Source organism: Lolium rigidum, chromosome 4 (assembly GCF_022539505.1).
Source record: "Lolium rigidum isolate FL_2022 chromosome 4, APGP_CSIRO_Lrig_0.1, whole genome shotgun sequence".
NCBI classification, from domain to species: domain Eukaryota; kingdom Viridiplantae; phylum Streptophyta; class Magnoliopsida; order Poales; family Poaceae; genus Lolium; species Lolium rigidum.
Window position 1 is genome coordinate 184,423,512 of NC_061511.1, and position 26,770 is coordinate 184,450,281.

The 26,770-nt window shown below is 48.1% G+C and overlaps 2 protein-coding genes and 2 pseudogenes across 2 annotated transcripts; 1 reads left to right on the forward strand and 3 right to left on the reverse strand.

The window, feature by feature from the left end:
• Positions 1–915: 915 nt before the first annotated feature.
• Positions 916–2,403, forward strand: LOC124646604 (transcription termination factor MTERF15, mitochondrial-like). The gene has a single exon (XM_047186703.1). The coding sequence runs from the start codon at positions 916–918 to the stop codon at positions 2,074–2,076; it is 1,161 nt and encodes a 386-aa protein (XP_047042659.1). The 3' UTR covers positions 2,077–2,403.
• Positions 2,404–3,865: 1,462 nt separating this feature from the next.
• Positions 3,866–5,860, reverse strand: LOC124647888 (probable aspartic proteinase GIP2). The gene is made up of 2 exons (XM_047187746.1): positions 5,751–5,860; positions 3,866–5,338 (listed from the first exon to the last, which is right to left on the reverse strand). The coding sequence occupies exons 1-2, from the start codon at positions 5,858–5,860 to the stop codon at positions 3,982–3,984; spliced, it is 1,467 nt and encodes a 488-aa protein (XP_047043702.1). The 3' UTR covers positions 3,866–3,981.
• Positions 5,861–11,271: 5,411 nt separating this feature from the next.
• On the reverse strand, positions 11,272–20,521 carry LOC124647889 (annotated as a pseudogene).
• A 3,168-nt stretch (positions 20,522–23,689) lies between these two features.
• LOC124647890 overlaps positions 23,690–26,770 on the reverse strand; it is an 8,361-nt pseudogene continuing 5,280 nt past the window's right edge.

Here is a 26,770-nt window from a genome sequence, read left to right on the forward strand (position 1 = left end):
CTCCATAGACTTCTCTCCGTCATTAGCATTCCTCTTATTCCTCGCCGTCCACCACTGCCATAGAAAGGCAATGGTCCTCAGTCGTTTCTGCTCGTCCATGGCAAAGATGGTCATCAGCATGTTCTGTGCATTGGGACAATTGCACAGGTGCAGTCTCACGTCCTCCATCTCTAGGAGGCGCCATGCTTTCTTCACCTGGGTGCAGTGTAGGAAAATATGGCCACCGTCCTCGTCTAGTCGTCTGCACATCGGGCAAATGGTGTCCACCTCCATACCTCGTCGCTTGAAGTTTAGTTTGCACGGAAGGGTATTGTGTGCCAATCTCCATAAGAAGTGCTTTGTCTTCGGCGCACACGCCTGCTGCCAGAGTAGCTTCCAGTCAAACTCCTTACTCTCCTTGGCCAGGCCCGATCCCTCTGAACCATCCGTACTTTGTCTCGCTTCCGTGCCGCAAGCATCTTGTACGCTGATCTCGACGGAGAAGACTCCTCCCGTATCCATGAACCAGGCCGGGAAATCTTCAAAGTCGGTTCGGAGAGGCGTGCATAGAATCACAGACGCATCCTCCTCTCTGAAGATATCCGTTATCAAGGGGATGTCCCACTGTCCAGTCACAGGGTTTATCAACTCGGATACCTTTAACAGAATATTATTACCTCTCAAAGTGATAGGCCTTCTCGAACCTTCTCTATTTAACCACTGGTCTTGCCAAATATTGATGTCGCGGGCGTTGGAGATGCCCTAAACTAGCACCATGCGTGAACGAACTGAATCGGGAATGGACGGATGCGCTGTAGCTGTTGCTGGGCTGGGCTGGGCTGGGCGTTTAACTTTATTTCTTCTTCTGGGAGAGCGGGGCCCGGCCTGGTTTTTTCCTCGAGTAACTCCGTCCCTGGCTCAAACCCTTCCGGCGTCATGTTGTGCCGGCGGCGGCTCCTCCTCCACATCCGCAAGATCCCCGGCGACGGCGCAAACCCCCTCCAGTCCATCCCTGGAGCAATTCATCTCGCCCACAGCTACTCCTCAACCGCCGTCTCCTCTGTACCCAACTCTGAATTCTACCCAGCCACCGTCTCGTACCTCATCTCCTGCGGCCTCTCCCCTGCCGCCGCCGCCGCCACGGCCAGCACTCAGAAGACCCGCATCCTTTCGAGCGACAAGGCCGACGCCGCGCGTGCCCTCCTCAGAGACTATGGCTTCACGGACGCGGACATCGTCCGGACGGTGCGCGGCGCCATGTCGATCCTCATCGTCGATCCCGAACGGATCCTCCGCCCCAAGCTCGAGTTCTTCGCCTCCCTCGGCTTCGAGCCCCGCAAGATCGCCAGCGAGCCTTTCCTCCTCGCGCGCAGCCTCGACAAGCACCTCGTCCCGTCCATCCAGTTCATCCGCGGCATCATCGGCAGCGACGACGACCTCCGCCTCGCCTTCTCCCGCGTCCCTCGGGCCCTCATGGCCGACCTGGACAAAAACATGCGCCCAGCCGTGGAAGCTCTCCGCCGATGCGGCTTGACCGAGGAGGCCATTTCGAAACTCCTCGTCATCCACATGGGCATGCTCATGGCGTCGCCGGATCGTATCAGGGAAGTCTTCGAGGATCTCAAGGCGATCGGTATGCGCATCTCGGACTCGCGCTTCCTCTACTGCTTCCGTGCGATGTGCAGCGTTAAGAGGGGCACATGGCGCCGGAAGCTGGAATTGTTTCAGAGCTTCGGTTTGCCGGAGGGTGAGGTGCTCAAGGCCTTCAAGATACAGCCAACCATAGTTCTTTTCGCCGATGAGAACATAAAAAAGAAGGTCCGGTTCTTGCTGGACGATCTGAAGCTTGTAATAAGTGATATTATGGCACAGCCTGTCATTCTAGGTTATAGCTTGGAGAAGTGCATCCTCCCAAGGTGCGCCGTGCTGAGTGTACTGATGAGGGAGGGGAGGATCCAGACAGATATCAAGCTGCCTCGGGCATTGCTCGGCAATTCCAAGACATTCTCGGCCAGATTTGTATCGAGGTATGCCGATGATGTGCCAGATGTTGTCAAGGCATATGAGGGTAAGATTAAATTTGAAGGATTTGTCTAACAGGATGATGGTCTTCAGAATGATATAAGTCTGGATTAGCCGATTATGTTTCCAGCCCCATGAATGTTATAGATGGAGTTGTGATCCATGATTCTAACACTACTTCAGAGGACAAATTTGCCCCCATCGGTAGCACATGTGTACTCGGTAATTATATCATCTAATTTGTAATTTAGCAGCTTCCATCTTGCATCCAGTGGCCCATTGAACTGTAGAATCATAGTAGATGATGTACTGTTCTCCAAGTTCCTTGACCTGCTATGTAATTTTCAACTGGTTCTGCCAACCGTTTATGCTTTGTATATCGATTATTTCGATACTTTTTCAGTTCCAAACATTACAGAGTAGGGAACTAAGTGTAGATGCTTTATTTCGTGCTCTTTCCAGTACTCATATGAAGTCTTTTTTGTTCTTTGCAATATATAAAGTCGCAGAAACTTACATTTCTTACTTCCTCTCCCCGGATGTAATGCTGATGTGCACGAACTAACTTCTATGGGTAGGTATATTGGCCAAAGTGCAAGCTTGTAGTTCTGTGTGCAAAACTGTTTAAGTGGGTAGGGTGAATTTCATATTTGGTAAAGGTTTATCTGTCCATGAACCGTATATCCTGTGGCATGCTAAAGTCTTCTTCAGTTTGCATCAACTGCATCAGAAAACAAGGTCTATGGAAAATATAGAAGGGTAAGCTAGCTAAAACCAGGATTTGATGCATACATTATCAGACACAGCACTAAACTTCTCTTGCTTGCTCTGGACCGCCAAATGAGTTGATACTTTCCAAAGCCTCAGCATTTAAGACAGCAGCAGAAGACTTAATAGCATCTTATTCTGTGTATTAATGTTAGACCTGATCGACGAAGGATTGAACGAGATACAGAGAGTTGGAGGCTGCAAGCTGGGCCTTCCCCTCTACGCTACAAGAACACAGATCTAACAATGATCTGGCATCTTGTAATTTGCATCATGGGATCTTTTTGAATGTTTGGAACATTTGATGTTCTTGACATCATGTACCCTGGTTCGATCGGTTCAAATTTATGTAATAGCACTGCCCATTTCATGGTCATTAAACTTCTGTCTATTGATAACGCCTGTCAGTTTCGTGTTTTTTTTTACTTTCCAGGCTTGTGCTTGACTTGTTGGCTACCATGTGAAAGAATAGCGGCAATTGAAATGACGCAAATTACTTGTTGATGAGCCACTTGTACGCTCCTATTCGTCTGCATAATTGAAACTGTTCTTTGCTGGTATAGTGGTGTACATGGAAATTCAGGGGCGCGGAGAGAGGGAGGTGGACTAAGATGTTTGTTCGGCCGAAGCCAAGTCGAGCGTGCGTGCATGTACTAGGATGAATCACTGTGACTGAAGCTGAATTTCAGTGTCAAGAGCGCATAGGAGATTTCTAATCTGTCATTGCCGTACGTGTTGGAGTATCGGACCAAAGGCCAGCCTGTTGTTCACTTGTGGTTTAGATCAATCTTGAAAATCTATGGGCATGTTAGTATATATACCTCTCATTTCAACTCAGTCGCGGTGTTCCCCTCAAAGTCAAATTTAACATTTGAAATATTGTAGCCGATCTGAAGGAAGAATTTTGCTAAAAAAAACTGAAGAAAGAAAGAGCTTTAAAACTCACTAGGCCGTCATAGTGCAACCTCGCCGAACTTAAGTCCAAACCAATTGTAATGACCTGAACGTCTAATACCAGAGCAAATCTTCTGTTTGAGCTGACTGTGTATTAGCATTTAGCTGCCACATGAACTTATTGATTATTCAAACAGTCAAATCCCAAGGGGGGAAATACGCAAACAAACTTCGGTTGAATTCTGAAGTAAGCAAATCACATCTTCATCTTCTGCCACTCGGACGTACTGTACATACAAGTACAGGCTGCAGCCATTCCTAGCCTAGGCGGAAGTTGTTGCAGGTCGTCTGCAGGAACAGCAGGGAGGAGCTGAACCCGAGGCGCGACCGTTGCAGGTCGAACTCCAGCAGGTTGTCCTCCATCATGTGGCCGCCGACCACCACCGACGTCCGCGGGGCCGGGCCGCCGTCCACCACGCCGAGGCAGAGCGCGCCGCCCTTGTTGGCGGCCACCATCGAGTTGGCCCCGAACACCACCCACGACGTGGCCTCGTTCTGCAGCACCAGCTCGACGGTCGGCACGGCCGGGCCCACGCGGGTGCTCCCCACCTTGCTCCCGTCGAAGCAGAGCCTGAACGGCGCCACGGCGGCCACGCGAGGGATCATGGCCGTCTCCGCCGCGAACGCGTCGGTGACCGCCCTGTGGATGGAGCTCTCCAGCACGGTGTATGGCGCGACCGTGCTCAGCTTGGTGCCTCCCACGCCCTGCTTGTCGATTCCCAGCAGCGTGGCGTTGAGTGGCACGACGCGGCCGTTCACCTTGATCGCCGTCACGCCGATGAAGTACTCGTTCGACTTGTCCCCCTTGCCGGACACGCCCGCGGTGCTCACGTTGTTGACGAGGAGCGGCGTGTAGAGGAGCGAGCCGGAGAGGTCCACCCCGGGCTGGAACGCGTAGGGCGCGTCCCCGAAGACGACGACCCCGGCGGACGTGGTCGACGGGAGGCAGAGCGCGAACTTCTGCGAGAAGCGGAACGTGGCGGCGAGCTGCGTCGGGAGCGCGAAGCGCGCGCGGCTGAGCGACGCCATGCCGGCGGCGCCCGACGCGAGGCCCTCGGTGAGGAACTTGGCGCCGCAGGCGAACAGGAACGCCGGCACGGCGGCCAGCGGCCCCGGCGTCGGGCGGAAGGTGGTGGGCACGGACAGCACGTCGGTGATGAGGTTGCCCCCGGTGGCGACGCGCGTGACGGTGTTCTCGGGGAACCCGCCGCAGGTGTCGTTGAGGCACCCGGGCGACGGCGCGCCGACGCAGCTGGTGGCGCAGGCGCCTGTCCGCGCGAGGCGGCACGGCTTGGACGCGCACGGCACGCGGGCGTAGGAGGAGGACGCGTACGACCCGGGGTCGCAGTCCACCCAGAGCGTGGCGCCGCCCAGGTCGAGCACGGCAGTCACGGGCGTCTGCGGCGTGCGCTGCCGGAAGCCGGTCACGTACTGACTCGTCGCGTCGTCCTTGCGCACCGGCAGCACCACGGCGGTCGGGTTCTTGCCGCTGCTGCTCGCCGCGCGGCAGGAGTGCGACGACAGGAAGAGGAGGAGGAGGAGCAGAGCGGTGGCGCTGGAAACGACGAGATGGGACGAACGTGCCATGTTGGGCTCGATCGGTAGAGTGTGGCAGCTGCAGCGGGGAGGCAAGAAGATGTTTATAACGCTGGTTGGCTGTCGCGATCCAGCACAGCGAGGCGGGAAGTGGCGGCTAGGCGGTGTGCGAGACGCCGGAATGGACCAAACGAGTGGACTGCGAACTGTATTTTCCTTTCGTTGAAGGAGTCGCCGTCGAGGGGCATGCAGACGTGCCCCCAATTTAATTTCTTAATTTATGGTTGAGATGAGATCCAAGGCGAGGAACTTTGTCAGCAGATGCTCATTATCCTGACGGATCGACGTGCCCATTTGTCGCCGGGTCGACGAGTCGTCTTCATGGAGAATGGCGTCGGGCGTCGGCCCAGGGAATACCGGCGAGCGGTCAGCGGAGGATGCAAACACGGGAGGAGGAGTAGGTTTCATTTGGGAAGCAAAAAAAAGCTGACCTTGCAGCACGCGGGAGCACGCAGCAGCTTTTCCTCTCGCACGCCGACGAGGCGACGCCGGTGGTGAAACGATCGGCGGGCCATGGATCGAGCTGGACCATGCTGCTCATCGTGGTGGTCGTGGGCTCTGAAATCGCGGTGCTCACAGTCACTGGTATGCTACTCTGCTAATTGCGTCCACAGCTTTACAAATTACAAGCGACAACGAACGAGCAATACTGTGACTCCACTCAAGTTGGGGGCGAGGTTATGCCTCAACTCTGAAAGCGTGACATGCATGCATCACGAATCAGATATCAGCTTAATTACCAGACACACATTGAGGGTTTCAACGGTAACCTAAAATGACTTTTCATGCAATTAGTCAAGTTAAACACCTTGACTGAGTTCAAATGAGAGGTATAGAATATAGATTCTAAGACCATCTCCAGTCTTTGGATAAACTATAATCCTTCCTTTTTAGCTGAATGTTTGCTGAATGATTGTAACGCTGATGATTAATGAATGAAATGGTTTTGAGTCGCAAAAAAAAAAAAAAAAACGATCATCTCCAATCGCGTCCCCCAAACCGTCCCCTAAACGGCGCCGGATTGAGCGTGCGGAGGACGTGTTTTGTTCGTGCCTGTTTGCGGAGATTGTTTTCAAATTAAAATACAACAAACAATAAAACAACTAAACAACTAAACAAATATAATAAATAGGGCTAGATCAAGGTGCCGCGGTGTCGAGGTTTTAACCACGGCAGATACTACGGGGTAGCACATAGAGGTGTAGAGCAAGGCGGCGTAGGAGAATCCGGAAACGGGATTGGCACACAATGTACCCGGGTTCACGTCCCCGCGGTGGGGGATCGCTACGTCCTGCTAAAAATCTACTATATGATCATAGTGTCGCCAACGTTAGGCGACTTGCTTTGTGGTAGCTGCCAGAGGCGGAGGGGGAGATTGGATCTAATGAGAGATTATGTCTGGGAATGTCTCCTTAAGGAGGTACCCTGGTGGCTTTATATATGCAGCCACCTAGGGTTTACAGGTATAAGGCCTCTTGGGCCACTACGCTTTCTTAAAGGGCCTTGTGCAGATCCAGTCGCTCATGGCTTCAGTCGCTAGGGCGCTTGGTCCAGTCGCCCGCCGACTGGAGCTGTCTTGTGCTCTCTCTTCATCCGACGAGTGAGCTGGGCGATGGGCCCCCTAGGGCGTATCCCCATCAGTAGTCCCCGATCGCGTCGTGGATTCGGCGTGGGCTTGAGGCGGGCGCGGAGAGTCTTGGCTATGGATCGTGGTGAATCGGCGACGAGCTCCCGAAACGAAGAGGCAATCTTGAAACAAAGGGTAGTCGATACGAGCGAGTCGGCATAAACCAATCGGCGTGAACCGGTTGGTGAGGGCCATTCGGCGTGAGCCGGTCGGCGAAGCCACCCGGTTGCGGCGAGTCCCGGACCGTGGAGCGTGCCGAGTCCCCGAGCATGCCGAATGGCGAGGACGGGCGGCCGGCGAGTAGCGTTGTACGCAGCGCGCCGAGTCCCCGAGCATGGCGGCCGACGAGGTCGGGCGACCGGCGAGTAGCGGCTGTTTGTAGCGCGCCGAGTCCCCGAGCGTGGCCAATGGCGAGGTCGGGCGACCGGCGAATCAGCGCTGTCACGTAGCGCGCCGAGTCCCCGAGCGTGACGAATGGCGAGGTCGGGTGACCGACGAGTAGCGTTGTGCGTAGCGCGCCGAGTCCCCGAGTGTGGCGATTGGTGAGGTCGGGCGACCGGCGAATAGCGTTGTCTGTAGCGCGCCGAGTCCCCGAGCGTGGCGAATGGTGAGGTTGGGCGACCGGCGAGAAGCGCTATCTGTAGCGCGTCGAGTCCCCGAGCGTGGCGAATGGCGAGGTTGGGCGACCGGCGAGAAGCGCTGTCTGTAGCGCGCCGAGTCCCCGAGCGTGGCGATTGGCGAGGTCGGGCGACCGGCGAATAGCGATGTCTGTAGCGCAAGAACCTGTGATTCATGCGTTGTTCATGTTTTAGCGCGCCTGGTGATACGTCTCCGACGTATCGATAATTTCTTATGTTCTATGCCATATTATTGATGATACCTACATGTTTTATGCACACTTTATGTCATATTAGTGCATTTTACTGGAACTAACCTATTAACAAGATGCCGAAGTGCCGGTTCTCGTTTTCTGCTGTTTTTGGTTTCGAAATCCTAGTAACGAAATATTCTCGGAATTGGACGAAACGAAGACCCGGGGCCCTATTTTTCCACGGAGCTTCCGGAAGACCGAAGAACACACGAAGTGGGGCCACGAGGTGGCCAAACTATAGGGCGGCGCGGCCCAAGCCCCGGCCGCGCCGACCTATAGTGTGGGCCCCTCGTCCGGCCCCGACTCGCCCTTCCGCCTACTTAAAGCCTCCATCGCGAAACCCCGAGGCGAAAAAACCACGATACGGAAAACCTTACCGAGACGCCGTCGCCGCCGATCCCATCTCGGGGGATTACGGAGATCTCCTCCGGCACCCTGCCGGAGAGGGGATTCATCTCCCGGAGGACTCTACACCGCCATGGTCGCCTCCCGGAGTGATGAGTGAGTAGTTCACCCCTGGACTATGGGTCCATAGCAGTAGCTAGATGGTTGTTTTCTCCTCATTGTGCTTCATTGTTGGATCTTGTGAGCTGCCTAACATGATCAAGATCATCTATCTGTAATTCTATATGTTGTGTTTGTCGGGATCCGATGGATAGAGAATACTATGTCATGTTAATTATCAAGTTATTATACATGTGTTGTTTATGATCTTGCATGCTCTCCGTTTCTAGTAGAGGCTCTGGCCAAGTTTTTACTTTTAACTCCAAGAGGGAGTACTTATGCTCGATAGTGGGTTCATGCCTGCATTGACACCTGGGACGAGTGACGGAAAGTTCTAAGGTTGTGTTGTGCTGTTGCCACTAGGGATAAAACATTGGCGCTATGTCCGAGGATGTAGTTGTTGATTACATTACGCACCATACTTAATGCAATTGTCTGTTGTTAGCAACTTAATACTGGAAGGGGTTCGGACGATAACCTGAAGGTGGACTTTTTAGGCATAGATGCAGTTGGATGGCGGTCTATGTACTTTGTCGTAATGCCCAATTAAATCTCACTATACTTATCATGTCATGTATGTGCATTGTTATGCCCTCTCTATTTGTCAATTGCCCGACTGTAATTTGTTCACCCAACATGCTTTTATCTTATGGGAGAGACACCTCTAGTGAACTGTGGACCCCGGTCCATTCTTTTAATACTGAAATACAAATCTCGTCGCAATACTTGTTTTTACTCGTTTTCTCTGCAAACAATCATCTTCCACACAATACGGTTAATCCTTTGTTACAGCAAGCCGGTGAGATTGACAACCTCACTTGTTTCGTTGGGGCAAAGTACTTTGGTTGTGTTGTGCAGGTTCCACGTTGGCGCCGGAATCTCCGGTGTTGCGCCGCACTACATCCCGCCGCCATCAACCTTCAACGTGCTTCTTGGCTCCTCCTGGTTCGATAAACCTTGGTTTCTTTCCGAGGGAAAACTTGCTGCTGTGCGCATCATACCTTCCTCTTGGGGTTGCCCAACGAACGTGTGAAATACACGCCATCACTCGGTCATCGTGGCCCGGAAGGCCAGTCCCTTGGCGACCGCAAAGGAGGCTCTCGGCTCGGCGTTTTCCTTGAACGAACTTGGGGTCCATTTTACGGAATCCCCGGTCCCGGTACGTGGCCATGGCTAGTCGCGGCTGTCTAAGGGCATCTCCAGCGGCGCGATGCAAACGGACGCTTAGCGACCGTTTTCGTCCGCCGTGACCCGAAATGCGTCTGGCACCACCTCCAGCGGGGCAACGCAAAGTGACCGGGCCGTCCGCGGAGACGCAAAGTGCCCGCTCAAGTCTGGCGGACGTTTCGTCGGGCCCGCCTGGCGGCGACCCTGCGTCGATGCGTCTTCTCAAACGCGCCGGCCGACCGGCGCCGCCGCATCGCTTCAGCGGTCCGCGCCACGTTAATGGCGATGCCTCGGCCGCCGAGCGGCCGCAACCCACCTCCGCCAACCACGTTAATGGCGATGTCACGCGTCCCGCGGCCACCGCATGCCTCCGGCCTATATAAAGGGGGCGCGTTCTTCTTCCTCATCCACTCCTCCAAAGAAACCCTAGCCGCCACAAAGCTCGACCGTAGCGCCGCCTAGGTGTTCCTGCGACACGACCGGGCCCACGAGGAAGTCCATGGCCGGTCCTGGTGGCCGGCGAGGCGGTCGAGGCCGCGGCCCTGGGCGCCCCCGGGGCCGGGGAAGGGACCGCCATGGTGGCGGTGGGGTTCGTGTGTCGAGTCACCGACAGATCGGGCCATTCCCCGCTTTTCACTCGTCCGGAGTCCCCGAGCGCGCCCCGGGGAGCCGGGGATGGCGTGGGCTCGCCGGATGGATGAAGGGCCAAATCCGGACGAAAACGAGAAACCGGGGGCGCGGTCGGGCCGAGCCTCGCCGTCCGGATGGGAAAAACGTCGCTCGGGGGCCTCGTCGGGGGGGCGAGTGGAGATGCTCTAAGAAGCACATACTGCTGAATAGTAAGGATGTTTTGGCTATACGTGCTCCTTTTCCGAAGCAAGGACTGATGGAAAATTCAAGTCAATGTGTGATGTAGCTACACTAGTCGATATAGCCATAGGATCAAAATACCCTGATGGTTCACAGAAGCTGAAATAGAAGACTCGCCAACTAGTTGGCCCCACTCATCACAGAAGAACCCATTGTTAGGTCTAGTTCATCTTGCTTCTGAATTCCACCACTCCATGAGGATACAAGGCACACAAAAGGACTCGGCCACTCGGTGCAGAGCCCATCATTATTCATTATGCATAAACTTACACGTGTCCAAGATTTTTTTTTTCGATAAAGGATGCTTTATTACTTTAATAAGCAATTACATCCAGCCTCTGCATAACCAGGATGCACACAGCCGTTTTGTTGTCTCAAGTCCAAGAGGATAAATAATAAAAACTAGGCGAGATACATATCGGAACGATGAATCATATAACGCCTAAAGTGTAGGTGGGGCATCTATCCGTAGACTATGCTTGCCACCCATGTAGGGAAAAAGTATCCCGGCCGTAGCCTCCAACCGTGTACGGACCTCCGTAAATAGCCGTCGGTTCTCCATTCGGCCGTAGAGGTAACCATGAACGGAGAATACCTGTACATCTGTAGATGACCTGCAACAAAGAACAATTTTTGTCATTAAAGATCTTGTCATTTCTACATAGCCAAAGCGCCCAGATAACTGCTAGCGCCCCCACCCTAAGAAGCAACTTAAACCTTGAATCTATACCATGATAATAACAACCTCGGTGGATTGTGTGCATGCATACGCCTTAGGCACATCCTACATGCCTCTTGCTAATACTAGTACAAGTGTACAACACGTAAAGAAGATCCATACCTAGTAAATCCCCACGGTATGAATTGTAGCACACCAAGAAGCAGTGTTGTCAAACAAACACTGGTGTTGATATCAACTCCTACCCACTGTGTTGTGTCTTGTCCGGGAAGCCCAGCCAACAGCCACTTGCACATAAACTCGGTCATACAAGCTGTCACAGAACGAGAACCAGCAAATTCTCCATTTTCTCTTGAACGGGAAGGTGCGAACACCACCCAGAGGCCCATTACACATCCAGAACCCATGGCAATGAGAAATGAAACCGTATCGTTGACATCTTCATGATGCTCTAAAGTAGCTGGAATGAACTTGGTCCCAAGACATTTCTTAGAGATCATGGGACCACATAGACCCGGATTGCCAACATAAATAGATTCCTGGTCATCAAGTGCTTGTTCCAGATGGTATCCCGCCTGTCAGATTGTTGTAGGACAGGTTCAAGTGACTCAGTGATGTGAGAGCTGATAAGCTTGTAGGAATTCTGCCAGACAACTCATTATGTGATAGGTCAAGAGACTCCACTTGCACTAACGAGCCAATCTTGTCCGGAATTTTTGAACTGAAGGCATTCCATGATAAGTTCAGACTCTTTAGAGCCACAAGAGTACCGATCTCTTCAGGAATATCTCCGGTAATACTATTACAGGATAAATCAAGATTTACCATGTACACAATTTCTCCTCGTATACAAACGCTCTTGGCCCTTTGTGACTAATGTAAAATTCTCACCATAATGAGCAGGGTCATAATGCATATAAGCCAACACAAAGGTGAGTGCACTACCTGGATCTCTCATTCGAATCATCCCTGTGTAGTTAACAATAGATTTCGGTATGTGTCCTGATATATTGTTGTAGGAAAGGTCCAAAAACTGAAGATTAGTTAGCATAGTAAGCTCCACCGGAATGTGACCATAGAACATATTAGATCTTAACCGCAAGAATACCAAAGATGATAGCTTCTCTCCAATCCATGATGGCAGAGTCCCAGAGAATTGATTATATGCAAGGTCAAGAAATATGAGTTGCTTGCAGCTTTTGAGAAATGAAGGGAAATCGCCTGACAACTTGTTGTTGGTCAAGCTGAGATGAGTAATACTCGGACTTGTCGTCTTTGTTGTGGATTGATTGACTAGGCAATCAGGAATTGACCCGGTGAGCTTATTTCTTGATAGATCTAAAATCATCAATGATTCCAGTTTGCACAAGCTTGAAGGAATGGTGCCGGAGATTGAGTTGTCGAGCGGATGTAGTGTTGCAAGTCTTGGCGCTCCGAAGTCAAATGGCGAGGCTAGAAAATTTGTTTCCACTAAGATCCAAGTCGGTTAGATTAACATGTAGCTTGGGTATTGGACCACTAAAATTGTTAGAACTAAGATCCATATTAAAGGGTCTATCTATTTGGCAATCGAGTGTTTTCATTTTGGGCAGCACTCGAAAAATTGAACCAATCAGAACGTTACAGCTGTCGAACAGGTACAGATGTTTGACTGCAGTCAAAAAAGACCAGAAAAGTGCTGGTTCTTTTGTCCGGCCCGTTTTCTGACAAAGCTGAAAAGCTAAGAAACCTTTTGTCCTGCTCCTCTTCTTGTAACACAAGAAAACAACACAGAAACAGCACAAAACTTCTAGAAACTACTACAGATCTGGACGAAAAAATAGAAGGGAAAAGAACACAATAAAGGGGAAGCCACTTCACCCCCAGATCTGGACGAGGGAGAGCATCAACAGAGGGGAGGAGGAGAGCAGTGTTCTTACCAGATCTGTTGCAGGGAGAGGAGGACAAGAGCACGGGATGGAAGAAGATGCTCGATGATGGAGGAAAAACCCAAGGTGTTGATGGAGATCCTGGTTTGGAGAACCAGCAAGCTAGCCAGGTTTGTACTGTTCTTCCACGATCCTTGCCTGTTCTTCTACCTTTTACGCAAGGAAAAAAATTTGATTTTCCATGAGAAACCAGCAAGAAGAAATTTCACTCTACATCTTGCTTCATTTGTTGCTCGTTGGTAGACTTCCGTTACGCTACTTCCGTTCTGCTACTTCTATGAAGAAACTAATTGCACCGACAACAAAGTATAGGAAAAAATGTTTTGTTGTTCCGCTACTTCTATGAACAAAAGCACTTGTCACATATATTTGTCTAGAAGCGGCAAACACAGACGGGAATTCTAGAAAAATTGTTTCATATACTTGCTAGTTGTATGTAGAAAATAGTTCAGCTAGCCGAGAAAATGGTTCAGCTAGAAAACATAGACAGGATATACAGGAAATGATTTTCCTTAAAACTAGCATACAACGACTGCCGAAAAATGCAAGAAAACATTGACGGGATGCACGGGGGAAGATGATTTTCCTAGAAAACTAGCATACAGTAACATGCCAAAAAATGTACAAGTAAAACAGAGCATTTGCACCTATTTAAACAAAAAACAGAGAATTTTGCACATATTCAAACAAGCTGTGAGTGTGTGTGTTGTACGTCAGAAGAGGGCGCGGGGAGGAGTTGATCACATGACTAACATAGATACATGTGCAAACACACATGATTTGTATCAAGTATCACTTTGTTAAAAAAGAAAGAGAAGCACACTCTGGATCAACTACAACACGGTCAAAACATTGATACAAAAAATGTTTTATTTGTTACTTGAATTATAGTTTTATTTGAGGACAAATATTAGCTGATCATGATCGAAGAGTGTTGTATACTTAAACCAGACTCACCTTGGGACATCCTTGTCAATTGGACAAAGTAAAGAGATATCTTCAGCGAGAGCACAGTTGACAGAAGATTTGTAAGCAGAAGATGTTTTCTTGTATGAAGCAACACAGATGAGCGTTGGAAAAAGAAAAAGAGACATTTGCGGAAAAAACACATGGGCGCTGTAAAAGAGAGTAACAAACTTACCACTATCTAAGTCAGGGATGTCTGGGATGTCTGCCGTGTCAAAAATGTTATGTTGCTTGTTTGGTTCTTGAATTCCTAGTCAAAATTTAATGTAAAACTATGTAAAATATTTTTGACACGGCATTGCACAAGTGAAAACATGCACAAGTTAAAAAAAACACCTTCATTGCGAACTTCTGTCGCCTTATCAGTGCCATTGTTTTGCAATCCGTGAGGAAATTTAAATTGAAAAAGATTTCCTGTACAAATTAAATCAAGAAGATGAGACAAAACGAACTCGTAAAAAAGAGGTGACAGAAAGGGTTGTGCAGCAAAGGTTCTTACAAAAATTAATTCGGAAAGCATAAAAAAGATGCAAAAAGGCTAACCTATTGAATTGTTGCTGCATGAAGGCTTGGGAGCATGATGGGAATTTTGCAAACAGCTAAGCACGTCGCATACTAAAGAATGTGACCAGGCTTCAAAATCTTTAGGTTTGCCAATATTGTTGGTGTGTATGATTTGTACAATATCATCAATGACCTTTTAAAACACAAAAAGGAGGGAGAATGAAAAAGACTAGTACCGAGTGAGGATATATAGGTAAAACAATTTATAAAGAAGAATAGTACCATTACCTCGTTAGTAAGGAAAGATGAAAACAAAGCCTTAAGCTTGCCATTGAGGTTGAAAGGAGAACTAAAAGTTTTTGAGAACTTCTTGCATGAATCCTTTCCAAATGACCTTTCGACCTTGAAGAAAATAAGTGTGTAAGATATAGAACACTAGCATGGTATTTTCAGAAAAAAAACAAAAAGTAAAAATACATTTAGAGAACCTGGTAAGCCGAAGCGAGGAACCAATCGCTTTAATGGCCTTTTCCCAAATGAGTTGCTGCTATTTTTATCCATCTCAGAGTATTGCCTAATTCTGTTACCTTTCCAAACAAGTATTCGTGGATACTCATCGGGGAGTGAATTTAATCCAAATTCAACACTATCAAGATATGAAACCTAAAGAAAAGAAAACAAATTTGAAGTTAGTGCATTAAAAATTGACAACTATGACAGCTATTATATGTTAAAAGGACCAGAACAAAACACTCACAGCTAGAGCATAGTGGCAGCCTCCAAAAGTGATTGTACGTTTTGATAGTTTCTTTGTCGCGAGCTTGAAACTTCGTATGCTAGTAATTAGCCGAGTCATATACAAACTTGGACAGATCATATCTCGCAAAACTTTTACAATCTTTGAAAATGTGAAAGTACTTGTGTGCTTGGTAAGAGGCTTGAGTTTGGACACAAGAAGCTTGTGAAACAAAGCGACATGAAGCAAATGAAAATATCTTCATCTGACAACTCTTCCCCAGAGATTAGCTTGTTGGCAAAGAAGTTGACATTTGGAATGGAAGTTACTTTGAAATGAGATAACAGAAATTCACGGCCAGCTTCGCAATCAGGAACAAGCTCAATTCCACCGATGGGAAGATCCAAAATATTATGGATTGTTTGCTTATTAACGGGAATGAATTTCTTTGTTAACTGAATTTACGAGGAATTGGTGTCAAAAACACTTGCTATCCATTTCACAAATCTAAGCGGGACATCTGTTTTCACAAATTTCAACATGCATTCCATTCCATAGAGTTTGATTACGAAATCTGCTTATCTGTCAATGCATTGATTACTTGTTGAAAACAATTTTCCGGAGTACCTTGTACACACTTTTACGTCTACGAGTCTCCATCCTTGACTTCTTAGACTACAAGTTAAATACATGTTGAAAGTTAAAATCTATCAAAAATCAGAATCTAGTTGGTCGGATATCTTTGCTGATATGTTGTAAATGAACTAATAAAAGATTTTGGATACACACACGATATGCGAGGTATTGGATTATCACGGATGTTGCTTTGCATTATTTTCCGTTTAAGGCTCTTAACTTTCTGCAAAAAATAGAAACAAAAACAGGTACACGAAAAATAAGTTATATCTCAAAAAAAAAGAAACAAAAACAGGTTCACATGTGCATCTTTAAGTGAAGAACTAACATTTTTCATGTAAAACTCAATAAGTGCCTTATCGAAATTGCTATCTCTCACATTGTCCTGTTAAAAAACAAAACAATACATTCATGAGCGAGTTGACCGGATGGAGTACAAAACTAGCAAAGTAAAAATGAAATTCATATACACAAAAAAAAACCTTAGACACGGGATTGCGAAGGTTTCTTCATTGTCTTCGATGAATCATCTTCCGATAAATCATCTTCCGAGTATGTCTCTACTTGCAATGTTTGTGTGAAGTTTACCCATAGCTAAGATAAGTTGAAATAAATATATATCGGGACATATACACTTGTATCTACACTGCATATACAAATTGTATCTACACTGCATATACAATTTATCTACGCTTCCGGACATATACACTTGTATCTACACTGCATATACACTTGTATATACACTGCATATACACTTGTATCCATACACTTGTATCTACAATTGTATATATACTCTATTTACATTGCATATACACTACATTGTATATTTACTATGCATATATACACCGCATCTACGACAGGTATAGCGCTATATTTACATTACGTCGATGCAACACGAGAGAATACCACCGGCAATCCACAGCACTCCACAAAAAAAAAGCGACACACGATAAAAACACCCTTCCCGCACACGATTGCAGGAAACTCGAAGAAACTTATTCAATGGTCACGGTATCTACACTGCATATACAAAATGTATCTACATATACAATACATATACAAAATGTATCTACACTGCATATACAATTTATCTACTCCTACCGACATATACAATTGAATCTACACTGCATATACACTTGTATCTATACTGCATATACACTTGTATATACACTTGCATATACGCTTGTATACATTGTATATATGCAAGAACTCAAAAGCAAGCGTCTAGTATTCAGTTTTTTGGCTAGAAACTAGCATACCTAAATGTAAATGCCTAAATGCCTAAATGTAAATGCCTAAACCATAAAAAACACACCTAAGCACCTAGGCTTCCCTGAAAAAAACATCGCTTATGTCTTCAGAACTTGCTAAAAGAACTCGCAAAAAAGTGTTACGAAACCTCATAAGGCTTCTCCTGGTTCTGCATAAAAATTGCAGCTATGGTTCTGCATAAATGCCAAGCTGTAAAAATGTTCGAGAAAACTACACATAGACAGCAACAAATCCACGGGGAACAAAAATACATAATCGAGGATCAAAACAAATTCAACACATAACTCCGAAAATAGTTTACCTTGTGAAAAACATACACACTCAATCGATGGTTGTATCTACACTGAATTTTCCCCTAGGGAATGCATATAGACAGGACTCTCTCGTATGGTCTGCGGTTGTCGGGTACAAGGGAGCGAGACGGCAAGTGACATCTAGCCGGGACCACCCGGTGGGCCGGCCCCGTTGGGACCCATGCGGCGGTGGGTCGATTTGCTCGGTGAAAGACCACTTGAAGAAATGTCCAGTTCAAACGTGGAACGTCGGATCTGTGTGAGTGACAACCTCTGTGACTACCAAAAAAGGAAAATAAGGAGTCTATCTACCCTCTGCACTTGCTCGGCGAACCGGTTCAAATGGGGATTGTCTCGGTGACAGGCGACAACCTTTCGGAATGCCTAAAAAGAAGAAACATGCGTACGGGTGCTCCTGTTTTAGGCAAGGACAGCATGTGCACATAGCACCGTGTGTAGAGCTTCTAGGAACGGTAGGAGCGAACAAAAATAGAATGCGAGGGAATGTTAATGCGGGAGGAAGATGGATCATCTCTCTCAGCCCACGCAGGGTGTCGAGATACTTGTGGCTTTGTGACTACAATGACTACAATACAAATAGCATATATACACAAATAAACACTCCACCCACACTGCATTTACAAACCAAAAATCACTATGTATATACACAGCATTTAGGCATTTACATTTCAATTACCTCTAGGTAAAAGCTATGAAACTCCAGATCACTCAACACACACACAACATAGAGTACGACGGAGACGATAAACGGGACATGGGACTACGCCACACAGAGCTATACTAGGAACTTCCCCACTCCAATACACTTCTCCTGCACACTATCTCCACGAAATCGGCGAAATCCGCCGACGAAATCGACTCGTCATGAACTGAAAACCACGAGATCCAGGGAAAAATCCGCCACCTACAGCACCAAAATCCGCCGCCCACGACACCAAATCCGCCACCAAAAAGCACCAAATCCGCCGCCCACGGCACCAAAATCCGCCACCAAAAGCACCAAATCCGCCGCCCACAACACCAAATCCGCCACCAAAAGCACCAAATCCCCCGCCCACAGCACCAAAAATCCGCCACCAAAAAGCACCAAATCCGCCACCCATGCTACACACAGCTCGCCTACACACTAATGGATGTCGTTGATGGCTAGAAAACAGCGAGGATTTTGGGTCGACGCTTACCTTGAGGACGAGCTCGACGTACAACAATGGAGATGCGCCCCAGCCCCAAGGACCCGCACCCCACACTCCCACGCGCACGTTGAGGAAGGGCGCAGAGACCTGCTCGACCGCGGCGGACGGGCTTCTCCGACCGCGGCGGACGGGCTCGTCTCCGGATCACGGCGGCGATTTCTCCCCTTCCGCGCCGCTCTCTCCCCTTCCCCGCCTCGATTTGGGTCGGAATGATTTCGATGCGAAAGGATCCCGTTGAAGCCGATGTGGGGCCCCCGAGCGAAAAAACCAGGAAAGAAAAACCAGGAAAAGAAAAACCGTTCGCAAAAACCGGTCAAACCGTGTGTGAGCCAACACATGAGTTTTGCCAGATGAAAAATACACGCTAGAAAATTTGAGTGATGGCAAATTAAAAAACACCCGACTGATAAACAGCAAAAGTGATATTAAATGATGTCATAAACTCCATTGTGGATGGTAGATAGCCACTGAGTTGGTTATGTCCCATCATTAAGCGAGTCCACCGAGGAAGTCTGTTATCCAAAACGAATCGGCACTATGTCAGATATGCTTGTGTTTGAAATATCAAGACGATATAGATGCATTGGCCATCTAAGCCACAACGGAAACTCAGGCCCTAAAAAGCATGATCTGAGTACAATATTTGTTAAACTGGAAGGAGGAACCCAAGTTGAATTCGGTGCGATGGCAATAGAATTATGAGACAACCACATCGTCTCCAAGCTTGCTAATCCCGATAAATGACCTTCATGAATGACGCCATCCAGATTGTTTTGTTCCAGGTTCAATTCCTTTAGCTTCGTGAGACCTCCGATCCACGGGGGCAAATGACCTGTGAGATGGTTCTCACTGAGATCAAGCACGACCAGATTTCTTAATGGTCCTAGCTTTGTTGGTATGCTTCCTGTCAAACTACTTGTTAGAAAAAGACAGCCGTGATAATTTATTCCAAGAACAACTAGGTAAAAGCTGGAAGATTTCTGCTATGCTCCCGTGATGTTGTTCCCGAGATGCTTTCAATTTTTCCAAGCTACATAGGTTCTTCAAGTTTGATGGTATCATGCCCACTAGATTGTTTTACGATAAATCAAGGCTTCTCATGGAGGTCATATTCCCAATCTCGTTAGGGAACATGCCACTGAACTGATTATAAGAGATATCAAGTTGCTTAAGGCTGGTCAAATCCCAATACCAGTTGGGTTTGATAGGCTTGCAGAACTCGTTGGACGAAATGTCCGAGAATTTCAAGAGATGACAGATTTGAATGCACATGATAATCAGGGCTGTTTCTAAGTCCACACCCAGAAATAAGAAGAACTTTAAGGGAAACAAGACTATTCAGCTCCGGAAACAAGTTTGTAAGGTTGCCGAGATTTATATCGCTCATATCTAGGTGTTCAAGGGAAGATAACCTCGGCAACCAGGCGATATCCGTGAAGTATGCGCCATAATTATAGCCAAGACTCAAGTAACGTAAGTTGGTGAGATTACCCAGCTGGGACGGTATCCTTCCCGCGAAGTCCGAGCCCAACAAGCTTAGATATCTCAAACTGTGGAGAGAAGACAGGAAGTCCGGTACACTGTAGGCCGCTAAACCAGATTGCGGCTGAGGTCTAGATACCGCAGATGTTGCAGACCGAGCAACGAGGAGCTTATGTTGCCTCCTAGCATGGTTTTGACAAACCCGGGAGGCCCCTGGAGGTCGAGCTTCACAACATGGCCGGTTCTGTTGCTGCAGCCGACGCCCTTCCACCGGCAGCGGTCGTGGCCCTCCCATGACGAAAGGAAATTTGCAGGGTCCGAGAGGCCTGCTTTGAAGTGGAGAAGGGTGGATCTCTCACTCGTGATGCAGCTGTCCGCCTCGGTGGAGGTGGTTTGTGTTATCAAGAGTAAGGCTATGGTTATTTGGAAGTAGAGGCATCTAAAGACGATCATTGTGTTTGGCAGTTCAGGTCTGTTTTTCTTTCACTATGGCAACTGCGTTGTGCGATATATAGAACAACAAGACCTTCAGTTTTAATGGCCAACAAGGTCTCTATTGAAGTCTTCATGGTGTTGTACATGGTCAAATCTAGCTTCACTGGAACAAAGAATTGAGTCAAGTCATCCAATAATGCCTGGGATGGATGCTGATCGGAAAGTGCTACTGCAGCTGCGGAAACTTTTTTCCGTGGGCTGGCTTCAATGCGTCCACACAAGGCATGGAGTCCACGCTTGAAGGTCATGTTCTTATGGAATGCACATAAAGTATGTTACAGTTTTTTGTTAGCATTGTAAGATCGATTAAACTAGTGAAGTACTTCTGCACTGATGCTGTTCGGAAACTTCTCCGGGCTTGCATGTGTCCACACAAGGCATGGGAATTTTTGTTTTTTTGGGAATAGAGCTGCTGACTCGAGTCCATGCTCCATGCTCTTATGGAATGCACATGTGCTTAAGGTTTGTTAGGGTTCCAAGAATTGGTTAGGTTTTGAGAACCAATCTAAGGTTGGGTAGTTAGGAGGGTGGTTGTACCCCAGCCCCAGAGTTCAAATTCTAGGTTTGACATATGTGTCTCATAAAGGCGGAATATTCATTCAATGAAAGTCGATATTCCCGTCAACAGCGAGGCGTCTGTGGTAACTTCGTCAATTTCAAGATCTAATTTGACGGCTCGGTCTCCGGAGGTGCTAATAGGGGTAGAGTGTGCGTTCGTAGGGGTGAGTGTATACGTGTGTATATGAGCGTCTGCGTTTGTACTTGTGTTTCTCAAAAAAAGAAAAATTGGTTAGGTTTTGCTAGTTCTAGGTTAACCGTAAATTAAGTTAGAGCTCAGTCGACGCTGAAACTGTTGGATTAGTATCGTGATTTGTGCAACTCAGATTTTTTTTGCTGCAATTGCAATTCTGATTTAATTCTAGGTCGGTCAAAAATTAGTCGCGTCCAAAAGTTAGTTGTTTCCAAAGATATAAAAAGAAGAACCGAAATCCTGGAGGGTGAAAGAGGAATCTGACTCCAATCTGGACTTAGCTTCTTTTTTCGGTTGTTTGTTGGCTGTAAGCTGCTTTGTCAGCCAATATACCATTTGGAATTTATCTTAATCTTTTAAATCTGGGATAATGCTTTTTATTTATCAAAATATCAACTGGTGCAGATATGTTTCTGCACTGATGCTGATCACGCAACTTCATTAGTGAGCTTGAACTTGAGAGAAGACGTGAAGAGGATCCTACTGGCGTCGGTGGCATCTTCAACACGCGGCTGTAAAAGCTATATTTTTTGCCGCCCGCGCGGGAAACTTGCCGTGTGCGCTGCCGCGCGCGCTATAAGCCGGACACGCGCGAACGCGGCTAGCTGCCAAACCTTTCACGCGTCCGTCTCTCTCCCGCCTCTCTCCCGCGCCGCTCCGCCTCCGACCGCTCCACCTCCGCGCGACTCCGCCGTCGACCGCTCCGCCTCCGCACGAAGATGCCTCCGCGCCGCTGCCCCGCCTCCGCCTACCACGGCGTTCGGGCGCGGCCGAGCGGCCGCTTCGACGCAGAAATCTGTTCCGGCGAGGAGCGGATCCGCCTCGGCACGTTTGATACGGCGCACGAGGCGGCGCGGGCGTACGACGCCGTCGCCTGGCGACTGGGCCGCTTTCGCCGCACCATGAACTTCCATGACGTGTTCACGCGAGAGCGGCGGAGATGCTCGCGCCGCCGCCGCCGGTGATCACGCGCGAGCGGCGGCACCGACGGCGGGAGTTGGAGCAAGCGCCTCCTCGTCGCCGAGCGCGACGAGGCGCTGCGCCGTGGTGGGCACGCCGCTTCCCCGAAGACGTCGCCGCCACGGAGGCCTTCTACGCGCAGAAGGAGGAGGAGAAGGCGGCGGCGAAGGCAAAGAAAGCCAGCCGCGACAAGCGCCGCGCCGAGTCCGCGGCGAGGAAGGCGGCGAGGGCCGAGAAGGCGGCAAGGAAGGAGGGGGAAAAGAAGAACGGCGCAGGGGCGTCCACCATCGTCCTCTCCTCCTCCTCCTCCTCCTCCTTCGAGTGGACGACGACGCCGGTGTCGGAGACGACTCCGAGCACCCACTCCTCGGACTTCGACTGGGAGTCGGACGAGTAGTTTCGATTTGTATTTTCGTCCTCTATGTCGCGCTGTACCGTTGAACTTTTAAATATATTCGTATTTTCGATCAAATTTTCAAAGTTTGTTTGATTAATTTTGAAAAAAAGGTCGAATTTAGCGGTTTGCGCCGCGCGCGCTGTGCAAAATAGAGCCTCCGGCGGAGGTGTTTTCCCACACTAACACGCGTTGCAAAATGAAGCATCCGGCGGGGAAATTTCGCTATCACGCGCGCTAGCGAGTATACAGCACGCCGAAACGGAGGTTTAGCACGCCGGATTTTCCGGGCCTGTTGGAGATGCTCTAAGGCTGGACATGTATTGTGAAAGTAAAATGTGATGGAGCGTTCTACCATGATGCTGTGTTTGGTTAGGTGCTGCTTTGGGAAGTAGCCGAGTCGCCTATACTACCGAACGTTGCGACCGCATCTTGCGGAAATGCTCTTTGGCTCATATGTGGTAGATACACCGAAAATGCAAAGGAGCACACGAGCTCGCCTACTCCCGGATGCCGATTGGGCAAGCTGGCGTGTTGGGAAGCAAGCCTCTCTGTTTTCGTCCTGTATTTTTCTTTTCCTAGTTTTCACCTCAAAACGTATTGATGGTGTGGGTCCACTACTCTGGACGTTTGATCCGTTTAGCTGCTCCAGGCGGTACAAGTTATATTCGTTTTCTGTACCGCGCTACATATAGTGTACTGCCGGCACAACTGGCCTTTATTCCGTGACCAGCAACTGCGAACTCCCACCGCTCTCTTCTCCAGTTCTCCCCCCAATCTGTTCATCTCTCCATCTCTCCATGTCCAAGATTCAAAATTTCCGACTCATGGCGTAGTCTTCTTCCTCATCCGAGCAAGCATCAGGAATGGACATATAATACAACCGCATCACAGGTTCATATGATTGCTCGCATATGTCTCTCTGAAACACTACAATATTAAACAACAATTTGCAGTAAATAGCATGGAACAGATGGATTTTACGGGATAGTTAATTTGATGATGGCACAGGCAAATCTTGTACCAAGCTCACACATGATATTGCCACACATGAATATTACACCAGGGATTTAAAGTACAGAGTAGTTTATTTTCTAATAATAGAAACAACATGCAGAGACTAGAGTACTTGTACTGAACACTGCAACCAGAGTGATCTGCCGTTCATTGAGAAGAGGTGTCATTGCCATAATCCCCACTAGAACATAACAAAGTTAAGACTCAGGTTGCTTGTTTGTAGCTGCTTTTCCCTGAAACATCTGTAAGCAGATGTTCTTCACAGATCAATCAAAGGAGTTGGAAGGAATTATCAATCGGTGGAAAACAAGATTTGCCTAAACACAAACTTCCACACAGTAAGCACTGACTGCACGACGGGCGAAACGATCATTACACAGCCACAATATCATTAGCTCTAAGGACATCGACCGAATATTTAGAACACGTGTTCCTCCGGTGACCTGTCAAACCACACTGACTACACCTAGCTTCTTTCCTCTGCTTCTTTGGCATGTCTCCTCTCTCGGGACATGTCGTGCTCTTGTGACCTCTACAGCGACACTGCAGAATCTCGATCGTTTCCCTGTATCTTCATAAGGTGGCTTGTCGCGGCTCGTTGTTGGTCTTCCCGCTTTTCGATTCTTCACTGGTGCCAAAAGACCCTTCAGCCTCGTCAACGTCCCCGACTCTGTGTCACTATGACAGGCTGCATTTACTTCACGCCTGTCCAGCGCCTTGGCGGCCTCCCGGTCTTCCAGACCTAAACCGTCCCTTTCATGGCTTAGTGGTGTTACTGCCACAATCCCGTTCTTCAGAACTTCCATAGCTTTCTCATATGATGCTACATTGGCATCACCAATTCTAACAAGCTCCATTGCGGTCACGTACAGGTTCGAGTGCCTAAAAGTTATCGACCGAGCCGCGCTCTTATCTCGTTGATACAACTGGAGATGTTCCGGCAACACATCCCTTGCATCTCTCGTCCACCTCTTCACAATATGATCCGGAGGTATTTCCTTAACCTTTAAAGATTCCATCACCTAATAATTTACATAAACGACCACATTAGTAAAGTTGGTTCTTTCCATTGGGTCGCCAGAAAGAGAAAACTACACAAAAAAAAGAAAAACCAACCATACCTTGAGTGCATGGCAGCACAACAGACCTGTATGTTCAAAATTTCCACACACACAAACAAATTTCCTTCCATTATCTACCACCTGTACTTCGAACGACACCCTGCACCACGCTTCTCTTTTCTCGGCCTGGTTATGCCTGGCAATATACAACTTATCCTTCTCAACCTCCGTTACTTCATAAGCACTGGCTTCATAGAGTTCCTTCCCAAACTGTGTGAACATGGCACTGGTGTAAATCTTGCTAGCATGCCTCTCAAGCAACGTTTTAGTCTTGAGGACCACCCCAACCTGTATTTTCCAAAAGAAAATATAATCACATTTCCAATCAACAAAAGTTTTTTGCACATGAAAAACTAGAGTCACAAACTTAATTAGTTAATTATACTTACAATCTTAGTCCTCTTCTCCTCATAGCTCTCATCACCATCCCTGTCAAATTGAAGCCTCATATATTGCTTCACAAACATGTGCATTGGACAACCCGGAGGGACATACGACTTCAACATGTGGTTTGCACTCTCGCTCCTCTGTGTGCTTGTCATTTTTGCACAGAAAATACCTTTGAAATATGGCTTTGCCCATTTCTTACGAACTTCATAAATTTGTGTTAGAAACTTAGAAACAGGTGGTCCTTGACGTTGTACTTATCAATCAGTGACTGCCAACCCGTCTCAAACTCATCCTCTGTTATCATGTGATTCACGACTTTGTGGAAGTCGGCTCTAAATTCATTTCTTTTCGTGTACAACTGACCAAGGCACTCCTTAGCTTTTCTCAGGACATGCCACTTGCACCATCTGTGTGTTGTATCCGGCAAGACATTCCTTATTGCGACTTCCATAGCTCGGTTCTGATCTGCAGCACAACATCGATGCGAAAAAAATGAGCATACTGAGCAGCGATAAATAAAACTGGAACATACAAGTATTACAAACCTGTCAGTATTGTTCTTGGTGCCTTTCCTCCCATCATTCGGACAAATTCAGCGAAGACCCACTCAAAGCTTTCCACTTTCTCGTCCTGAACTAGCACGCCCCCTAGTATAATACTCTGAAAGTGATTGTTTACACCAACAAATAACCCAAAAGGCATATCATATAGATTTGTCCTGTACGTGGTGTCGAAAGTAATCACGTCACCGAAATACTTGTACTGGTCCCTGCTTGTACCATTGGTCCACATAAGGTTCTTGATACGGCTCTCCTTGTCTGGCTGCACACGATAGCAGAAATCAGGATCCTTTGCTCCCAGCTCTGCAAAGACCTCCATGGTTTTCTCCACGTCATCATCAGCCTGGTTCCGGCTAATTTGTCCACGCAAGCTTCTCAGGGACCTCTTTGTGAATGGTATGTTCTCCATATTGCCAAAAAAACTGCCGATGATGCTGTGCACCTTGCTAATGTTGATATTGTTCTCCCTCAACTGCTTCACCAGATCCTTCGTGTAAATGTCAATGTGCTTGTGTGATGGCCAATGCACTAGCTCACCGCAAGTTTGGGACAATGAGTGGTTGTGCGTTGACCGGTGCTCGCTAATATACCAACCATTGTCGTCTGTCCGAAGCAAGCGAATCATGGCAGGGCACTCGCACCTGCACGACCGGGTGTTTGTCCTCTTTGGCTTCCCCTGTTTTCAGTTTTACAAACTTTCAGTCAAAAACTAGCCACATAACACTAACTGTTACTGGAAACAGCTTCAGTAGAGTAAAGTCAGATGACTCACTGAGCATCCGCATACTATTTCTTGCATGCATTTAGTCCTCTCCACATTCAGCCGACTTTTGCCGTACCGTATCCCAAAACCATATTCCCAAGAATAAAGATTGTAGAAGTCATACGCTTCGCCGATAGAATTAAATGTCAGCCCAGTTTCAGGGTATACCACGACTTCGGATTTCCTTTCAGCAAACCCTCTGATTGACTGCTCAAAAGCCCCAACTCGTGTTGCACATGGTGTTCTGTCAG

What these genes read in the sequence shown, in the direction of transcription:
- LOC124647888 (XM_047187746.1), bottom strand. Translation starts at nt 5,860, where the DNA reads ATGAGCAGCATGGTCCAGCTCGATCCATGGCCCGCCGATCGTTTCACC. An exon ending in GTGCTCCCGCGTGCTGCAAG is followed by an intron (nt 5,339 to 5,750) that starts GTCAGCTTTTTT and finishes TCCCCGCTGCAG; the next exon opens with CTGCCACACTCTACCGATCG.
- LOC124646604 (XM_047186703.1), top strand. Translation starts at nt 916, where the DNA reads ATGTTGTGCCGGCGGCGGCTCCTCCTCCACATCCGCAAGATCCCCGGC.